The sequence below is a fragment of the Suncus etruscus genome, chromosome 4 (genome assembly GCF_024139225.1).
Source record: "Suncus etruscus isolate mSunEtr1 chromosome 4, mSunEtr1.pri.cur, whole genome shotgun sequence".
Taxonomy (NCBI): Eukaryota; Metazoa; Chordata; class Mammalia; order Eulipotyphla; family Soricidae; genus Suncus; species Suncus etruscus.
In genome coordinates, this window is record NC_064851.1 from 105,636,461 (window position 1) to 105,655,159 (window position 18,699).

At 40.8% G+C, this 18,699-nt stretch overlaps 1 protein-coding gene across 1 annotated transcript in view; it reads right to left on the reverse strand.

Moving 5' to 3' along the window:
* The window catches only part of TENM3 (teneurin transmembrane protein 3), a 745,099-nt gene that overhangs the window by 97,013 nt on the left and 629,387 nt on the right, over positions 1–18,699 (reverse strand). The window contains 5 exon segments of the mRNA XM_049771415.1: positions 5,449–5,649; positions 8,884–9,078; positions 9,247–9,348; positions 10,559–10,769; positions 16,395–16,609. Coding sequence (XP_049627372.1) covers positions 5,449–5,649; positions 8,884–9,078; positions 9,247–9,348; positions 10,559–10,769; positions 16,395–16,609 — 924 coding nt within the window.

The window sequence follows — 18,699 nt, forward strand, 5'->3', positions numbered from 1 at the left end:
GGTGTGCCACAGTACAGCGGTTGAAAAACGCTGACCTATAACCTCTGACAGGTGAGGCTGACTAGGTGTTGCAAGCACAGGTAATACAGACAACTATAGGCAAAGACAAAAATTCCTGATGATAGGGAAATACCTACACACATGTGTGCTGTCTGAGAAGACATTCTAGTACATGCACATTATTTTATTTTAGTTTTAGTTTTTGGGACACACCCGGTGATGCTCAGGGGTTACTCCTGGCTATGCGCTCAGAAATCGCTCCTGGCTTGGGGGACCATATGGGGCACCGGGGAATGGAACCTCGGTTTGTCCTAGGTCAGCCATGTGCAAGGCAAATGCTCTCCTTCTGTGCCACTGCTCTGGCCCTTAGTACATGCACATTAAATTCACAGCAGCTGGTTTGAAGCCTCTCTCATGGATGAAAAGGGGAGAGGGAAACTGGCACTGCAGTGGAGGTGGTGTGGTCTAACTATATGGGATTCCTGACAGATACCAACTCTCATAAATCTGGACTGCCTCAATAAAATGAACACCGGACCAGAGTGATAAGCACAGAGGGGGTGAGGTTTGCCTTGCACACAGCTGACCCAGATTCAATCCCTGGCCTCCCTTGGGGTCCCCTGAGCCTGTCAGGAACGATTTCTGAGTGCAAAACCAGAAGTAATTCCTGAGTACCATCAGTGTGCACCCCCACACCAAAATGAACAAAACATAACAAAGCAAAAAGATGAACTCAAATCGGTCATAATAAAAAATAGACTGAGTCTGGAAGAATGAATTTCTTGAGGAAAATGAGGAAGTCGCTTTGGATGTTAAGGACACTGTGAAAAGTTTGTTTTTATTTTTGGTTTTGGGGCCACATCCAGTGGTGCTCAGGGCTTACTCTTGGCTCTGTGCTCAGGGATAATTTCTGGGAAGATCATAGAGGGGTGCTGGGGACTGACCCAGGCTGGCTTGTGCAAGACAAACACCCTCCTTGCAGTAGCTCTGGCCTACTACTGCGCTTTCTCGAGTAAAAAATCAATGTCACCAAAACAAACAAACAAACAAACCCTCAAGCCAAAAAAGATTTTCTACCCTTTGGAAAACTTTAAATATTCAGAAATTGTCATAAAACAGAATCTCTGAGTTTGTTTCTGACACACAGACATGATGGTTGAATGGAGAGTGAAATAATCTAATAATGAAATAATTATTTCATTCATTATTTCATTCAATAATAATGAAATAATAATGAAATAATCTAATAATGAAATAATCTAATGATTGGTCTATTTGTGAGCCGAAGCTGCATGTTACAGATAAAATTGGAATTTTGGCAGATAATGATACAGGTTGCTTAGCAGAACCATGGCAGAACCCAGTGTAACCAAAGAGTAATACTGAGCATGCCACGTGACAAAAGCAGCTTTTCATATACTTGGATTTGGGAATGACTAGAAGGAAGGAACATAGATTGGATCAGAGCTCTTCAAAATTTTAGTAAGGGGTTAGAACTATAAAATAAAGGGAGAAAAGGTGAAGGGTGAAAAAAATAATTCAGGTGACTAATGTCCTTTTTATTTTTTAAAGCTTAATTTAAAGAGAAAGAGAGAGAGGCAAGCAAAGAAAATATATCCTGCATATATATCTTCTTTTACCTTACTTAAAATGTCAAATAAAATGAATTATGTTTCTGTTTTCTTTTCATTTTTTTTCCCTTTTAGTTTATAGGTCACACCACTGTGCTCAGGGTTTACTCCTGATTCAGTGCTCAGAAAAATCAAACATGGGCTGGCTATGTGCAAGGCAAAGTGCCCTACCCGCTGGACTATTTTTAAATTATCTGATTTTCTGAGTCTGGAAGATAGGGCTTTGTTTTGGTTGTCTTACAAAAACAAAAACACCAATCCATAAACACACAAAATGATTCCTAACAAACGATGGATCTCACAAATGGATTTGAGCTTTATTTTAAAATAAGAGCCACTTAAGTGCCGGTTCTTCTTACAACCAGTAGCCAGGACGATTGTTAACTGGAAGAGAGGGACATATATATTTTTTTTTTCTGGCCATATTTTCTATCTCCTTTTGAATGAACATTTTGATTAAGAGATTCAAGATGTTTTGATTAACTTTAGAGCCTTTGAACATTCACCACATAACAAAAGAGTCAGGTTTCTTTCTGAGGTTCCTTTTTTTTTTCTTCTTCCATAGAATCAATTTTTCATTAGGGTGAGGGTGTTTATCAGCATTTAGCACACTAGCTTTGAGCAAGGTACGTCAATCTTTGTAATGAACTTATTAATTAGAGTTAATTTAATTGAAGTGGAATTGAAGAGCTAATTAATGGACAAACTGCTGATGAAGATAGAGAGAACCTCGGTGGCTTTCAAACCTGGAAATCTTCAGATGCAAAATAAATTTCATTTTCTCTGTTGAGGACCAACTTAACCCAATGTTTCTTTTAGTGGGATGGCTCAACTATCACGTTTAGATACCTAAACGTTTAGATACCTGAATGTCATTTCTGCCACAACAAAAACTGGGAAGCTGAAAGGGGGTTTTGGTTTTGGGATTTGGTCAGAATGATATTGGTAGTGAACTTTCAGCCACAAATGGTCCTCAGCAGCCATGTTTTCATAAGCTTTATTTTATTATTATTATTTTTATATTATTATTATTATTGTTTTCATAAGCTTTTAATGAGACCACTGGGGGTGGAAAATGGGGACACATAAACCTAGATATTGTCACTGGAGAAATATTCATGGTTGAGATCTTTACTAATAATTCTAAATTTAGGAATCGCTTCTAAGCAGTTTATGGCAGCTAATACCAAAGCTTACAGGAGATTTTAAAAATCATTTTTTTAGTTCAAAGAAGAGTGATGTCTTCATTGTGTAACTCTCTTTAAATTCAGGGCTGAATAAATGGACTTTTCTGTAGGAGGGATAAAAAGATGAGTAAAAGGCAGATCTCTGCCTACTATGTAGAGTGGTATTTTTGTAGACTGGAAAAAGTCCATTTTTAGCAAGTGAGCTAATTAAAAATTTCTCAACTAGTGAAAAAAAATTGAGTTTGAAGGTGAAAAATCTAGGAAAAAAGATGTGATTTTTTTTGATGGCACATTAATCTTTCAATTAACACACATATTTACCATTCATAGTATCTATGATTTAGAAGATCAAGTTACTTGGGAGTTATTTCACATTAAATGTAGGCATGTATTAAATAGCTTTAGATGATTCAAAAAAAAAAAAAAAGAAAAGAACATTGTTATTTCTTTTTCTTTTTTTCTTTTTTCTTGTTTTTGGGCCACACCTGGCAGCGCTCATGGGTTACTCCTAGCTTTGTGCTTAGAAATTGTTGCTGAGAGATGACTACACTGAAAACTATCATAAAATGTGAATGAATGAGGGAAGTAGAAAGCCTGTCTCGAGTACAGGTGTAGGGGGGTAGGGAGGAGGGAGATCTGGGAAATTGGTGGTGGGAATGTTGCACCGGTGAAGGGGGGTGCTCTTTACATGACTGTAATCATACAACTATAATCATGTTTGTAATCACGGTGTTTAAATAAAGATAAAAAAAAAACTATTGTATCTTTAATAAAGTCATTAATACTATGGCAGAAGGTTTAGTAAGCTCTTGTTAGCTGCTCATTCTGTTACATTGGTATGTTCCTTTAGGGTTGACAGCCTCAAACAAATGAAGTTGTATAGAAAGTCAAAGCACTATTACTGATACTATAACTTTTAGGGACATGTACTCAGCTGCCAGGCCATCTGGAAGAAGAAAGATATGGGGGAAAGATGTCTGTACTCACAAATGAACTTGCTACTGTACTTTTTCTTTTTTAATTTTTTTCTTTATCTGCCACTTAGAAATTTTTTTTATTTCTATTTTTATCAATAACTTTACTTTTACTTATCTGGAAACAATTTATTATGATTTGCTATGTCAACTATATGATGCATTTTCTTTTTTTAAAAAAAAAAAAAAAAGAAATTGTTGCTGACAGGCTCGGGGGACCATGTGGGAATCAAACCTGGGTCTGTCCTGGGTCAGCAAGTGCCTTACTTCTGTGCTATCACTCCAGCATGAACATTGTTATTTCAAACCAGGGACCAGAGTGATAGTGTAATGGTGGGATGATGGTGCTTGCCTTGCATGTGGCTGTCCAGGTTTGATCCAAGGCATCCCCACATGGTCCCCTGAGCTCACCAGGAGTAATTTCTGAGTGCAGAGCCAGGAGTAACCTCTGAGCCTTGTTGGGTGTGATCCCCAAACAAAAGTCAGATCAATATTATTTTATAGTGAACATTAATAAAAAAAAATAAATAATAAATAATAATAAATAAAAAAAACCAATTTCATTGACATACACATAGGAGACAAATAAAATCATTTTACTTTGCTTTAATTATTTGTATAAGCTTTAGATTTTTTTGGTGGGGTGTGTTTTTCAGTATGGAAGCCAGAAACATAAAAAAAGGAATTAAAAAAGTCAAGAGGACTAATTAAACTATTATTTTGATTCTTGTAATAAGATAATCCATTTTTTTGTTTGTTGTTTTTGGGCTTCACTTGTGGTGCTAAAGGCTGACTCCTGGCTGTGCATACAGGGATCACTCCTGGAGGGCTCAGGGGACCCTTTGGGATTCTTGAAATAGGACCTTGGCCAGCTACATACAAGGCAAGTGCCCTTCCTACTGTACTGTCTGTCATTCAGGACCCATGGTTATTTATTTTGAGCAATAAATGGCAGTGCTAGCTAAGATGTCACTGTGGCCAGCATCACACACCTGACTGTGATGGATGGTGGCTGGTGATTCTTTCTGCAAGCTCTTAGTGTTTGGCAGTCAAAATTTGGACTTTTCTCTTATTTATCTTATACATGCTACTGGCTTTGACAGTCAAGAACTTTCTAGTCCAAGTTTCTGGCTCTCCAAGGTTCCAATCTGAATTGATTAATATTTCAACGATGTTAGAAATAAACATGATAAACTTGTCTGTCTCCAAAATATATGGTTAAAAGAATTAGTGGAAAGGAAGAAAAGGAGGAAGGAAGGGAGGTAGGGAGGAAGGAAAAAAGGAGGAAGAAAATAAGAAAGGAATGAAGGAAGGGTAGAAGGAAAGAATAAAGGAAGGAAGGTAAAAATTAAGGGAGGAAGGAATGAAGAAAGGAAAGGAGGAAGAGAGAGGGTAAAAGAAAGGAGAGGAAGAAAGGAAAGAAGGAAGGAAAGAATGAAAGGGGAGAAAGGAAGGAAGGAAAGATGAAAGAAAAGTAGGAAGGAGGGAGAAAGGAAAGAAGGGAGAGAAGAAGGGAAGGAGGAAGGAAAGAAGGAAAGAAAACAAGAAAGAAGAATTACTTATCTCTAGAAGTCCTGCCTTGACTAAAATCTGTAATTAGGTACAGTAAGTGTTTCTGTAAAGAAAAGTCCTTCAGCTCTGCTTGTGGCATCTCACCGTTGGAGCAGTCAGGCCCTGTCCAATTGGGATCACATGTACAGGAACCACTGTCTTGGAGGTAGGTGCCGTGGCCAGAACACTGGTCTGGGCACATGGTCTTGAGTATTTCACAGTTGTTTCCACCCCAGCCTGGATTGCAATGACACTCTCCATGGATGCACACACCATGACCAGAACACCCGGGGTCCAAGCAGTCAGCTGGAAGAGAGAAAAGAGCATATGTTTATGAGTCACAGGAGCTGACATGGTACCTACAATGCAGAGGAATGGGTGGAATCAAGAATCTCACTGATGCCAATGGCTTAAGTGTTAGAATCCACGTAGGTGTCCAAGAGCAGATAAATGAATTGTGAAGATGTACTACATATAAACAGTGGAGTACTACAGAGGGAAGGAATGATGAAATTATGCAATTTGCAGCAACATGGATGAAACTAGAAGTTCCATGTGAACTCATATTCCAAGTCCTCATGTGAAGTTAGAAGATGAAGGAAAATTATAGGACGATATCACTTAGATGTGATACGTAGAAACAGGGGCTGGAGAGATAGCACAGTGGTAGGACATTTGTCTTACATGCGGCCAACCCTAGATAGATGCTGGAGATTGAACCAGTCTTACGAGTCTGCAAGAGCAATTTCTGAGCACAGAGCCAGGAGTAACCCCTGAGTAGCATTGGGGTACTCAGTGGTCCCCCCCACCCAAAAAAAAACACTTAGAATGAGTGCATGAAGGAATGCAATGGTTTAAATTGAGATTGTCTATGACATTCTTGGTCCCAAAGTATAATGAAGAGAAGGAAAATAATTGAGTAGAAGAGGAGAAAGACAGATGTAAAATAATGGGGACAGGGGTGAAGGGGTTTCAAGTGGGGTTGAGAAAGGACAGAACTAGGGGCCACAGCAGTGGCACAGGCAGTAGGGTGTTTGCTTTACACATGCTAAGTAGGATGGACCACAGTTCGGATTCCAGTGTCCCATATGGTCCCCCAAGCCAGGGGCGATTTCTGAGCACATAGCCAGGAATAACCGATGATGTCACCGGGTATGGGCCAAAAACAAAAACAAACAAACAAACAAACAAACAAAAAAAACAAAAAAGAAAGGACAGAACTAAATATCCAGAGTCAACGACAATGAAATCATGAGACCCAAACTTTGAACAACCAGAGTTAAGAAATGCATGCAATGACGGCAAGCTGTGCTGGAGATGTGGGGAAGGGGGAAGATAAAGGATGGACTCTGGGAGCACTGGGGGAGGGAGCTCGTACTGGTGGTGGGAGTGATGCTGAAATATTGTATGTCTGAAACCCAACTACGAATAACTTTATAACTCACAATGGTTTCAAAAATTTTTAAAAAGAAATTAAAAAATGTCTCATTGAGGGACTTGAGACATAGGATGGTGGGTACCATCACTGGCATGGCATATGATCCCCCAATCACTGCCAGAAGTGAGCCCCAAATTCTATGGGTGTGATCCAACCAATAAAAACAAACTAATAAGAACAGTTGGGGCTATCCAACCTACCATTTTCAGACAATGAAGCATGAAGAATCACACAAGGGAATTAAGACCCTTCCAAGGCTTTGCCACTCATCACACATCTGAGCTCCTGCTATTGCTGGGTTCTGTCTAATCAGAGAGCAGAAAGTATTGGCTTCTCTACCAAAATTGGCATCCATTCGCCTCGTCCACAGACATTGGCCACTTGACAGCTATGAGGGACCCTCAAATGGAGAAACAGATGAGGTATCTCTTCTCTTTCCTCCCTAATTCACTCTAATGTGCTTTAGATGACGAGATTTAATTTAGCAATTTGACTCAATAAAACTTTACACTTGTAGGGTCAATGGCCTGAAAATTTAATTCCAGGGACTTAATTGCATTACTTTGTGTGTGGAGATCAATAAAATCCATTTGATTGAAGAACGGAAATGGGCCTTCTCTGCTTTTTGAAATAACAAGCCAATTGCCCATTACTGTGGAGTTCTGTGGGCTACTAGTACAATTTCCAATCGGGAAACAAACTTAGATTTTCCCACCAGCTTGTTTTGGCTGTCATTTCATCATTCTCAAGATGCCACAATGTTATTAAGAAGCCCTCACTTAGAGAGATATATATGAATATATGTGTATATATATGTATATATAGCATGGTAGTAATATCTAGAGACAATAAAGACAAGGGCCAGGAAAACTGTCTATGAGAGGACACTTGTCACAAAGAGCTAGAGAGTGAAGTGAGAGCAAAGAAGGGACCACTATGAAAATGAGAGTTGGGAATGATCACTTTGGACAAAAAGTGGGTGCTAAAAGGAGGTAAGCATGATACCCCTCAGTAATAATATTGCAAACCATAATGCCTAAAAAAAAAAAGCAAGTGAGAGAGAGAGAGAGAGTAAGAGAAAGAAAGAGAGAGAGAGAAAGAGAGAGAAGCCCTCACTTAGGAGCTGGAGTGACAGGACAATGGGGAGGACACTTGCTTTGCATCCAGCTAATGTGGCTTTGATCCCCAGCATCCCATTTGGTCCCGAGTCGACTAGGAGTAATTCTTGAGTGCAGATCCAGATGTAACCTCTGAGCACTGCCAGATGTGGCCCCCAAATAAAAACCACACACACACACAATCTCACAAATAATGTAAAAAAACATAAAAAATAAAATGATTGGGGCTGGAGAAATAAGACAGCAGTGAAAACACTTGCCTTGCCTGGGTTCTCCAGTACCACAGAGTGGATTCCTGAACCCCGAGTGAAACCTCAGCATAGAGTAAAGAGCACATTTGGGTGACTCAAAGACCAAAACCCAAAGAATTCTTCATTCTATTTATAGACAATAAAGTGGCTCTTGGGACACATAATCCTTTTTTTTTTTTTTTTTTTTTTTTTTTTGTTTTTGTTTTTGGGCCACATCCGGCGGCGCTCAGGGGTTACTCCTGGCTATCTGCTCAGAAATAGTTCCTGGCAGGCACGGGGGACAATATGGGCAAATATGGGATGCTGGGATTCGAACCAACCACCTTAGGTCCTGGATCAGCTGCTTGCAAGGCAAACTCCGCTGTGCTATCTCTCTGGCCACATAATCCTTTTCTTTTTTTTTTTTTTTTTTTTTTTTTTTGTGGTTTTTGGGTCACACCCGGCAGTGCTCAGGGGTTACTCCTGGCTCCATGCTCAGAAATTGCTCCTGGCAGGCACAGGGGACCATATGGGACGCCGGGATTCGAACCGATGACCTTCTGCATGAAAGGCAAACACCTTACCTCCATGCTATCTCTCCGGCCCCTCACATAATCCTTTTCTTAGTTAATGTGGTCTCTCCCCAAAATACCACCTGGGGTCAACCCTTGAGCACTGCTAGGTTTGGCTCAAGAGAAACACCCAAAACAAAGAATACAGCATGACCAGAAGGACTCTGGCGTGTTCAACTCACCTTCCTCGCAGTTCTCGCCTTTGTACCCCGAGTTGCAGGCACAGGAGCCCATGATGCAGACCCCTCGGCCCCCACACTGTGGGTCGATGCACTGGGTGGTGGGCACATCACACTCGGTGCCCTTCCAGCCACTGAAGCACAGGCAGCGGCCCTTGGCGTATTGTCCATTAGCGCTGCAGAGGACGGGACAGGCAGCTGGAGGGAGCAGAAACAGAGGCTGAGTAGCTAGTTCCCCACAGCAGCTGGGGGACCCCAGCATCACCCCAACGATGGGCTCAGCTAGTCTCCTCCCATCTGCCTTGACTCTCCGTCTCTCAATGACGTGTGTCCCTCAGGCTTCTGCCCAGAACCAAGCGCACGTACCTCTGGAACAATCTGGACCCAGAAATCCTGGGAAACAGTGGCAGGTTCCTGATACACATTCTCCATTCCCATGGCAGTTCCGGGGACATTCGACCACGGACTCTGCAGAGGAGGATGAGCTGGGGTCAGCAGGCAGGAAGAGAAAGGTCCCCCACTACTCCCTGAGATTCTTAAGGATCTTTTCATTCCCACCAGACTGTCAAGCAAAGCATGGTCCTGGCAAAAGTGCCTTTGTTAACGAATTTCCTGGGTTTCAGGTATGCCAAGCTGAGCTGTGGGTTGGGCAATTCATGGTTTTGAATGGAGCCAGTGATAGGACACTAGCAGGCAGGCAAAGGCCTGGCACTAGGCTGGCTTGAGTTCCATCCTTGACACCACAGATTCGATTCCTAAGCCCATCTGGGTACAGTTTGGAAATCAATACCCAGCTAAAAGAGAGCTTTTTAAAGTTTTATTTTAAAATAGTTAATTGAATCACAGTGAGATTCACTGTTCCAAAGTTGTCCCTGACTGAGTTTCAGTTATACAGTATCCAATACCCTTCCCCAGTTCACATTTTCCTATCACCAATGACCACTGTCCCCAGTTTCCAGTATTCTTCCTGCCCTCCCCACTTCCTGTCTCTGTGTTAGAATTTTTTATTCAGTCTCTCCCTCTCTCTCCCCCCTCTCCTTTTAGACATTGTGGTTATCAACACTTGCTAAAGGGGAACTATGCTTGTCACTTGCCCTCCTTTCAGTACCCAGTTCATGTCCAGAGCGATCATTTCCCACTATCATTGTCCTAGTGTCCCTTCTCTGCCCCTCACTGCACTTCCTGTTCTGTTCTTTGTGGCAAGCTTCCCACTATGGACTGGTCTTCCTGCTCCTTGTCTCTATTGTAAAAGAGCTTTTTTTTTTCTTTCTGGTTTTTGGGCTACACCTGGCGTTGCTCAGGGGTTACTCCTGGCTGTCTGCTCAGAAATAGCTCCTGGCAGGCACGGGGGACCATATGGGACATGGGGATTCAAACCAACCACCTTTGGTCCTGGATCGACTGCTTGCAAGGCAAACGCCACTGTGCTATCTCTCCAGGCCCTAAAAGAGCTTATTTTAAAAATAAAGTTTTGTTTAATTGAATCACCATGAGATACACAGTTCAAACGTTGTTGCTGGTTGAGGATTAATCATACAGTGTTTCAACATTCATCCCTTCACCTGTGTTCATTTCCCACCATCAATCTCCCCAATTTCCTCCCCACTCACCCCAAGCTGGCCACTATGGCAGAGACTTTTTCCTTCTCTCCCCCTCCCTTCTTAAAGGCTGTTCTTACCTATCACTATGGTGTTGAAAGACACCTGCTCCGTGTTCTTGCCATCATTGTAGAAGGCCAGATGCCAGATGCCCGAATCCAAGTACTGGATGAAGCCTGCCTCATGCACGCTCACCGACCGCGCCTGTCGACCACCTCTCTCAGACTCCAACAGGTTTCGCTGCTCTCGAGCAATCAACCTGCTGCCGTCCAAAAGTTCCACGAAGTCATACTGCAGGGCAAGGAGGACAGGGAGGACAGGGAGGTCGCTGAGCCGCAGCACCTGGGAACATCTAAGGGACGGGTCTGAGGACAGAAGTAGCGGTTCCCCCCCAAACTGTGTGTCCACACTGATGGGGCCCTGTTCCCAACTGCCTTCCCATCTTCTACTCCATGAGCTCAACTGATGTGTTTTGGGCAGGCTGAGCTGCACCAGTGAAATCTAGACTTTATTTCTACTGCATTCTTAACTTAGGGCCAGGGGTATTTTCAACCCTCACAGTGATATTTCCAGGAAGGTGTCATGAGCTCATCCTTAAAAACCAAGGAACTGGGCTTGGAGAGACAGTGGAGCTGGGAAGTGTTTGCCTTGCTTGAGGCTGTCCAGGTTTGAACCCCAACACTGAGCCGTTCCTGACTACAGAGCCAGGTGTAACTCCTGAGCACCGGTGGGATTTGTTCCTAAACCAAAATGGTATAAATAAAAGCAGAAGGAACTAGAACTCGATACTCAATAGGCTTGGAGAGCTGGTGAGTGGCATGGCTACAATGCAGGTTTCTCAAGCAGATGCTGCTATTATTCTCTCTCTCTCTCTCTCTCTCTCTCTCTCTCTCTCTCTCTCTCTCTCTCTCTCTCTCCCTCCCTCCCTCCCTCCCTCCGTCCCTCCCTCCCTCCCTCCCTCTAGCTATCTTGGCCTCATGAAAGGACACACAGACACACAGGCATGAGTTTGCTTTGTTCACTAGTCTTCTATTGAGGTTACCTTGGTTTAAAAAAGTGAAAATGCTCATTAGTCTTAGGAACCATTAGCAAAATGTCAATGTCCTGCCTCCACAGTCCACTGGGCTATTTATCTTACCCCTGATTCTTGGGTAACCTTATTTTGTGTGTGTGTGTGTGTGTGTGTGTGTGTGTGTGTGTGTGTGTGTATGTTACAGAGATTAATCTCAGCACCTCAGACATATGAAGTGCATGTCTACCCCTCCATCCTATAATCACAGCATGGGAGCCTTAATTGTGTGGTCAGAGTCTATGAGTTTGTTTTTCTTTTTTTTTTTTTTTTTCTATCCCTCTTGTAACACTGTTGTTGTTCTCTCTCCTCTTATTTCACTGAGCATGACCTCCCCTACCTCCATGCAGGTTGGGGGAAAAGTTTCCACTCTAGCTCTGATAAGCATAAAAAAACACATGACAGAAAGCCGCTAGATCTTTGATCATGTCAAAACACGAGACAAGGCGGGAATTTGAAGAGGCTCCAAATTATTATGGTAAAGGTTCATAATCATTATTATAGTGAACAAGGTAACTGAATTTTTGTTTAGTTGGTTAAACCCATAAGAACCTTGGGTTGCTGATAATATTTTACTGGAGAACTTAAAAAAGAAAAGTATGAACGTGATAGGTAATTGTGGGAGCACATTTGGTAAGCAGGAATACTTAGTTGATTGTTTTGTTTTTGGCCACACCTGACTGTACTCAGGGCTTACTCCTGGCTCTGTGCTCAGGGATCACTCCTTATGGGGATCTGGGGACCATATGGCTATCAAGGATGAAACCTGAGTGAGCCATGTGCAAGCAAATGCATGTCCTACTGCACTATTTCTCCTAACTTGATGACTTTGTAAGACATTCTAACAACATGTAAATATTCATTTTAATAAGCTTTTTAGGTGGTAAGTTCTTAAAAGCAGTGCAATTTTTTCTCTATAGTCTCTTTCACAGTTCTGTTTTATTAAAGAGACAACTCATGGTGAAAAGTAAATCATAGTACTATACATGTAAATCAACAATTTTCTACTTTGTGAGAGATTCTGTAGACAGAATTTCAGCAGGAGTCTATTTATGAAAAAGTTTTTTAGGAGTCCTTTAATATAATCAAACCAGACTAAAATCAGTTGTTGGAATTTCTCCCATTAAACAGAGAATCACAGTTTTATTAAGTTGTTTCTAATAGCATACTTCTATTATTCCTGGACAAGGCTAGATAACTTGATCAATTTTTTTGTTTATTCATTTTTGGGTCACACCTTGCGGCACTCAGGAGCCCGTCTGGGATTGGCCACATGCAAGGCAAATGCCCTACCACTGTGCTATTGCTCGGCCCCAACCTGATCAATTTTCAACTTAAACATTTTAAATATAATAGCCTTTGTGTGTACATGTGTGTGTCTGTAGTGAAAGTTTATTGTAAAATTATTGTGGGAGCAGGAGTGATAGCATAGCAGTAGGGTGCTTGCCTTGCACGTGGCCAACCTGGGATAGACCCAGGTTTGATCCCCGGTATCCCATATGGTCCCCCAAGTCTGCCAGGAGTGAGTTCTAAGTGCAGAGCCAGGAGGAACCTCTGAGTGCCACTGGGTGTGACTCAAAAAAAATGAAAACCAAACAAAAAACCCCCAAAAACAAAAAAACAAAACCAAAAACCCAACACTACACATCATTCTGTGTGTGAAACATTACAAAAAAAATACAACCTGCTATTTCTTTCATTTCTAACTTACAAGGATAAAGAGCGACTAGTTTGAATATCTGACCTACAAAATTCTCACTGGAATTGGATTTCAAAATTAGCAGAGAAAAATGCAACACTTCTTTTGGGAAAGGTTTTTGGGTCATACTGGCTGGACTCAGGAAACCTTATGGGTTGCTAGAGATAAAACCCAGCTCAGAGAGAGGTGTCCAGCGGCAAATGCAACCTTTTGAAAGGCACTCCTAACCCAGTTACCAATCATCTTCTCATCAGATTTAAATATTTGTATTAATATAACAAAGACGGGGAAAATATCCTGGCCAGGGCTGAAGGACAGCTTGCCTAGATTACCAGGTTTCAATTCCCAACATTCCATATGGTCCCCTGCTGGGTGTGATCCCAAAACAAAAACCAACACCAAAAACCGAAACCAAAACCAAACAAAACTAACATTTGTTGGCCAATTGCCTTCAATCTTTCCCTCCCCCAATGAAAAACAGTAACTCAAAAAGCAAAAGGGAGGAAATTTTGATTTTTGTCTGCCTGGCTGCCATCAGGCTCTTCCTGGCTCTGTGCTTGGGAGTGATTCCTGGTGGTGCTCAAGGGAACACTTGTAGTCCAGGAGATCAAACAAATTCCTCTGCATGTAAGAAAAGCACCTCAGTCCTGTATTATCTGTCCAGCCTGGAAAATTTAAGTTTTAGCTGGTCTTTTAAACCCACCATCATCATGTTAATGATCAGAGAAATCATGATTTATTATACTGGGAATAATACAATCAGGCTGGGGTACTGGATGCTGAGGGTGATGGGATTTCACAGAATCCTTCAGGATAATCCATCTATCATCTAGAAAAATGTTTCTTATGTACATATAAACACATGTCTGTAAAACATGAGCCAATGACTCAGAACAGAAATATTTAATAAGATTTGTTCTTAGGATATAAAGTGAATTCTGCAGCAAATGAGCTTTGTCTGAAAAAGATTATTGATGAGGTAGAGATAGAGATTTTTTTTTTAAAGGGTGGCATTAATCTAGGGCTCTTAGGCAACCTTTAGGTACAAATCCTGCATTTCCAAGGGTGTTATCACAAGACAAAACTTTTGCTTGATGCTGATACCAGAGTGATTCATTCTGGAACTGTCAAACGACTCTAATAAGTAATTCCATGATAAAATGGAGGAATCTATGAACCTATGAATACTTACCGGTGAGCAGAAGCCAACTTTTTGGTGCTGGCCTACTGGTATAGAGGAATGTGATTGGGAGAAAGAGAAGCGAGAGATTTTTTTAAAGATGCTGTGACTCAAGGCTTTCATTTTATAGATGGAGGCTCGAAGAAGCAATGGCTTGAGGCCACAGGGAACAGGGGTGTGTGCTTAGAACCCTGGGTTCCAAGGCTGCTTCTAAAGCAGGCCACATGCAAATGTATTTAAATAATCTAGTCCACAGTTAACTGGAAAGCGTTAAATTGCTTCCTTCAGCTTCTAACTATTGTGGAGAAAGAATCGAGCCTCGGGGAGAAGAAAGTCAATTGATGTCTTGGCAACAATCAGATGGACAGTTTTATAAAGGGTCACAGAGATTTTCAAAACTCAAGTGACTACTGTGAATGGCTGGACAATTTTAATTATTTCAGGTTGATTTATTTAGCATTCCCCAGGAACAGAAAATGGTCAATGGGAATGGTTTTGGAGCATTTTTCATGTTTAAACACTGAACTTAGAAACAGTTGTTTGCTCTGCTGATCTTGAATAAACCAGAGAAAAGAACTCTAAGACCAATACTGCTTAAGAAATGTGGGGCCCACCAAAATACTGTATTGTAATAGAAAAAGGGAGAGATCATATACATGCTACTGAAATGTGGAATCATGAAAGTGGATTCAGAAAGTGGGCTTTGGATTTCCCTAATATTAATAAATTTTAAAGGTTTTTAAGTAAGCCTTTAAAGTGTACCACATCAAAGATTTTCCTTTTTTTCTTACTGAAATCATCTTCTGGAATGTATAGATTATATGCTCATGGGTTGTGCTAACTTACAGGTATTCTTCTTGAACTATGCAAAAACAATTGTATGTGGCTCCGATGGAAAGAATGGACTATTGTCATAAATTCAATTTATCAGTTTCCATGGAAGAAAATCTGATAACAATGCCCTAGTTAGCTCATAATATGAGCTGGAATAAAAAGTAATTATAGTCTAAAATTTATACTGGACACTAGTATACAAGCTAAAATTATTATGTGTACAACAAAGCAAGTATATGAAATCCAAAAAAATTATTATATCAAAGTATGTTTTAAAAATTTACAGCTATTTAATTTTAAATATATGAAATACTCTCTGAATCCCAACAGCACATTCTAATTTTTCTTTTTTTGATGATGTAATTTTTATTATTATATAATCCATTTTTCTCACCATTTACATCCCTAGATGACAGAAAAAGCAGTTTCACAAAACTACGTAATATAAAGTATCCATGAAATTCATAGGTCCTCATTTTAGAAATCAAATTCAAATCAGTGTGAAATTGCATGGGTAAATAAAATGATTATTCAGTATAATTTTAAACGTATCCAATTGTTAAGTTTAACCATCTATCCTATTTTTTGAATCCTTATATTTACTTATATAGTAATGGATCTGGGGAAAAGCTCTAAATTTATGGTAGAAAAATATAAGTAATTGTCTTAGATATGATAGGTTCTCTTTAAAACTACAATTTCCAATTCACACACTGTGACATGCTCTGAGGAAGTAGCCTGTAGAATTATGGGTAAAGGTTCTTTTTTGACATGGGTCCATTATGGCCTCTATTACATGACAGGATAATTTCACCTACAATTATCACTGAATCTTTGCAAAAACACTTGGAAGATCCATTGTGCTTTCCTCGGTGCTCAGATGATATTCAATATTCATTAAAGTACTCACGAATTTTAGTCCATTTGAATCAATCAATAGTGATGAAAGTGGATGGGGGAGAAAATGGTGTACTTCCTACTAGTTCCAAAACCTCAAACTAAATGTAACCTACATTCAAAATTCTTTGCACCGTGAAAGATCAATATGAAAGTGGTCAAACAGTTAAACAGAGTAACTTAAAAAAAATGCAAAGTAGTAATTTTCATTTTATGGACCCAAAAGCCCACTTTTACCTGAGTATGGGAAGGTGGTAAGCCTTTTCGGCCATAGACTCCAATCAATGCATCTTTCTGAAGGGAGATATTGAATTTAAGAAACTGTGGCTGATCAATGAACAGCTGCGATCTCCAGAAGATCCCTGGACGAACTTCTTGAATTGCTCTTCGGCCGATATCCAGTTCTCCGGAATCTATGGTGTTATTTTCCTGTGCAAATCCACCTAATTTTCCTGCATGTGAGAAATAGACCAAAGAACAAGCCAAAATTAAAAAAAAAAAGAAGAAAAATAAAAACCAAAATTGGTTTAATTTCCAGAAATTCTTTATACTAAATGCCCAGGCAAGTCTACCATCTTCTTACAAATAAAATGATTCCCTGTGATTTTCAACATCTAATAGTGAATGATTTTTGGTTCAACATTGTTATTCAACTAGTGAATTCTGACTCGGCATGCTCTTTAAGATACCTAGGTTGAAATTCCTTTACTTCTTCCAAGTAATGATTATTACTAGACTGTTTTAACACCTCTGTCCTTCCTGATGACTTGAAATAATTAATTTACAAATGATATTTGTAAATATGTTATAATATTATAAATATCATTTGTAAATATAACAATTTGTAAATAACAAGAGATTAAATCTGGCTTTTATCAATCATTCACCCCATACCATAACTCTGCAAAGTATAAATGAAGGCCAAGTGGATTATGGAGATTTCCAAATGAATCCTCAAGCAAACAACAAAACTAATCAATGCAATGATTCATGTCGTTCTTTCTCAAATATCCACTGGAATAAATGATGAGTCGGAAATGAGGAACAAGGGAAAGAAGAAGAGAGGGAGGGAAGGGAAGAAGGAAAGGGAGTGAAGAGAGAAGGGAAAGGAAAAAGTAGGAAAGGAAAGTGGAGGGAAGAGGGGAGGGTAAGGGCAGCACTAAAGCCATTCTAAAGCCAATACCTATTGGCACTGCAGGCCCCAGATGATGGGAAATTTCCCAAGAGGAGATTCCCAGAAAAATTTGAAAGGATGAATAGGAGAGGTTCTGAGCTCGGGGACACGATGATGAGCAGAAGTTTGGCTGTGAGGCTGAACCTGAGGGAGCCAGAGGGGGACTTCTGGCTTGAAGAGTCAGTGGGCAGATTTGTGTTTGAGTGTGAAGAATGCAGGGTTGAGACTTGGCTCTGGCCCACTGCAGCTGTGTGACCTTAAGGAAGACACGAACAACCCCATCCTAAATCTTCTCTGCAACAAGGCAACCATAGGACACGAGAAGGGATGGCAAGAGAGATAAGATAGGAAGAGCTTGGCTCTGAGTAGACACTGAGGGGGAGAAGGACCTAGGGTAGGGAAGTCACTGAATAGCAAGCTGAAGAACATGGTTTTTACAATCTGTGTCACTGAATTTGTGAGAGACAGACTAAGAGTGGGAGAAAATGCTTAAGACAGACAGAGTGCCTTGGGACAAAGATGAGCCTGGCAAGTTCCAGGTTCAGGTCAATGGGGTCAAGACTAATTCACAACCCATTCATCTTCAGATAAATGTGAGGTGTAAGGGAGTTATTACTGGTAGGTGGAGGGGTTTCGCATACCGTCTACCTGACTATACCAACCTTATACAAATACAAGAAAAATGGGTTGCAATGAACACCAAGGATTAAGTGTTGACTCGTTTCAGGTTCTAATCCAGTCAATGGTAAATGGGAGTCTTGTTTCTTGATGTTTACTGTAGGAATGTGGGAATCTTGTGAGATGGCTTAAGATGTCATAAATGGTGAACCCTTTACGCAATCTAAAGAGAAACCTGAGTACGAAGTTTTAAGATAGAAGCTGGTAAAGAGCAGTACAAGAAAGCCAATTTCTTTTTTTTTTTTTTTTTTGGCCACACCCAGCGTTGCTCAGGGGTTACTCCTGGTTGTCTGCTCAGAAATAGCTCCTGGCAGGCACGGGGGACCATATGGGACACCGGGATTCGAACCAACCACCTTTGGTCCTGGATCGGCTGCTTGCAAGGCAAACGCTGCTGTGCTATCTCTTCCAGGGAGAAAGCCAATTTCTAATCTCATTATCACTTTTTGCTCCTGAAGTTCATAATCTAATCCTGTAGCTCTCACATCAGTTTTCTTCAAGCCAATTCAGTGATAGAGAATGCATTAGGGGCTGGAGCAATACTGCAATAGTAGAGCATTTGCCTTGCAGGTGGCTGACCCAGGACTGACCTTGGTTCAATCCAGGCATCCCATATGGTCCTCCAAGCCAGGAGCGATAACTGAGCTTATAGCCTGGAGTAACCCCTGAGTGATACCGGGTGTAGCCCAA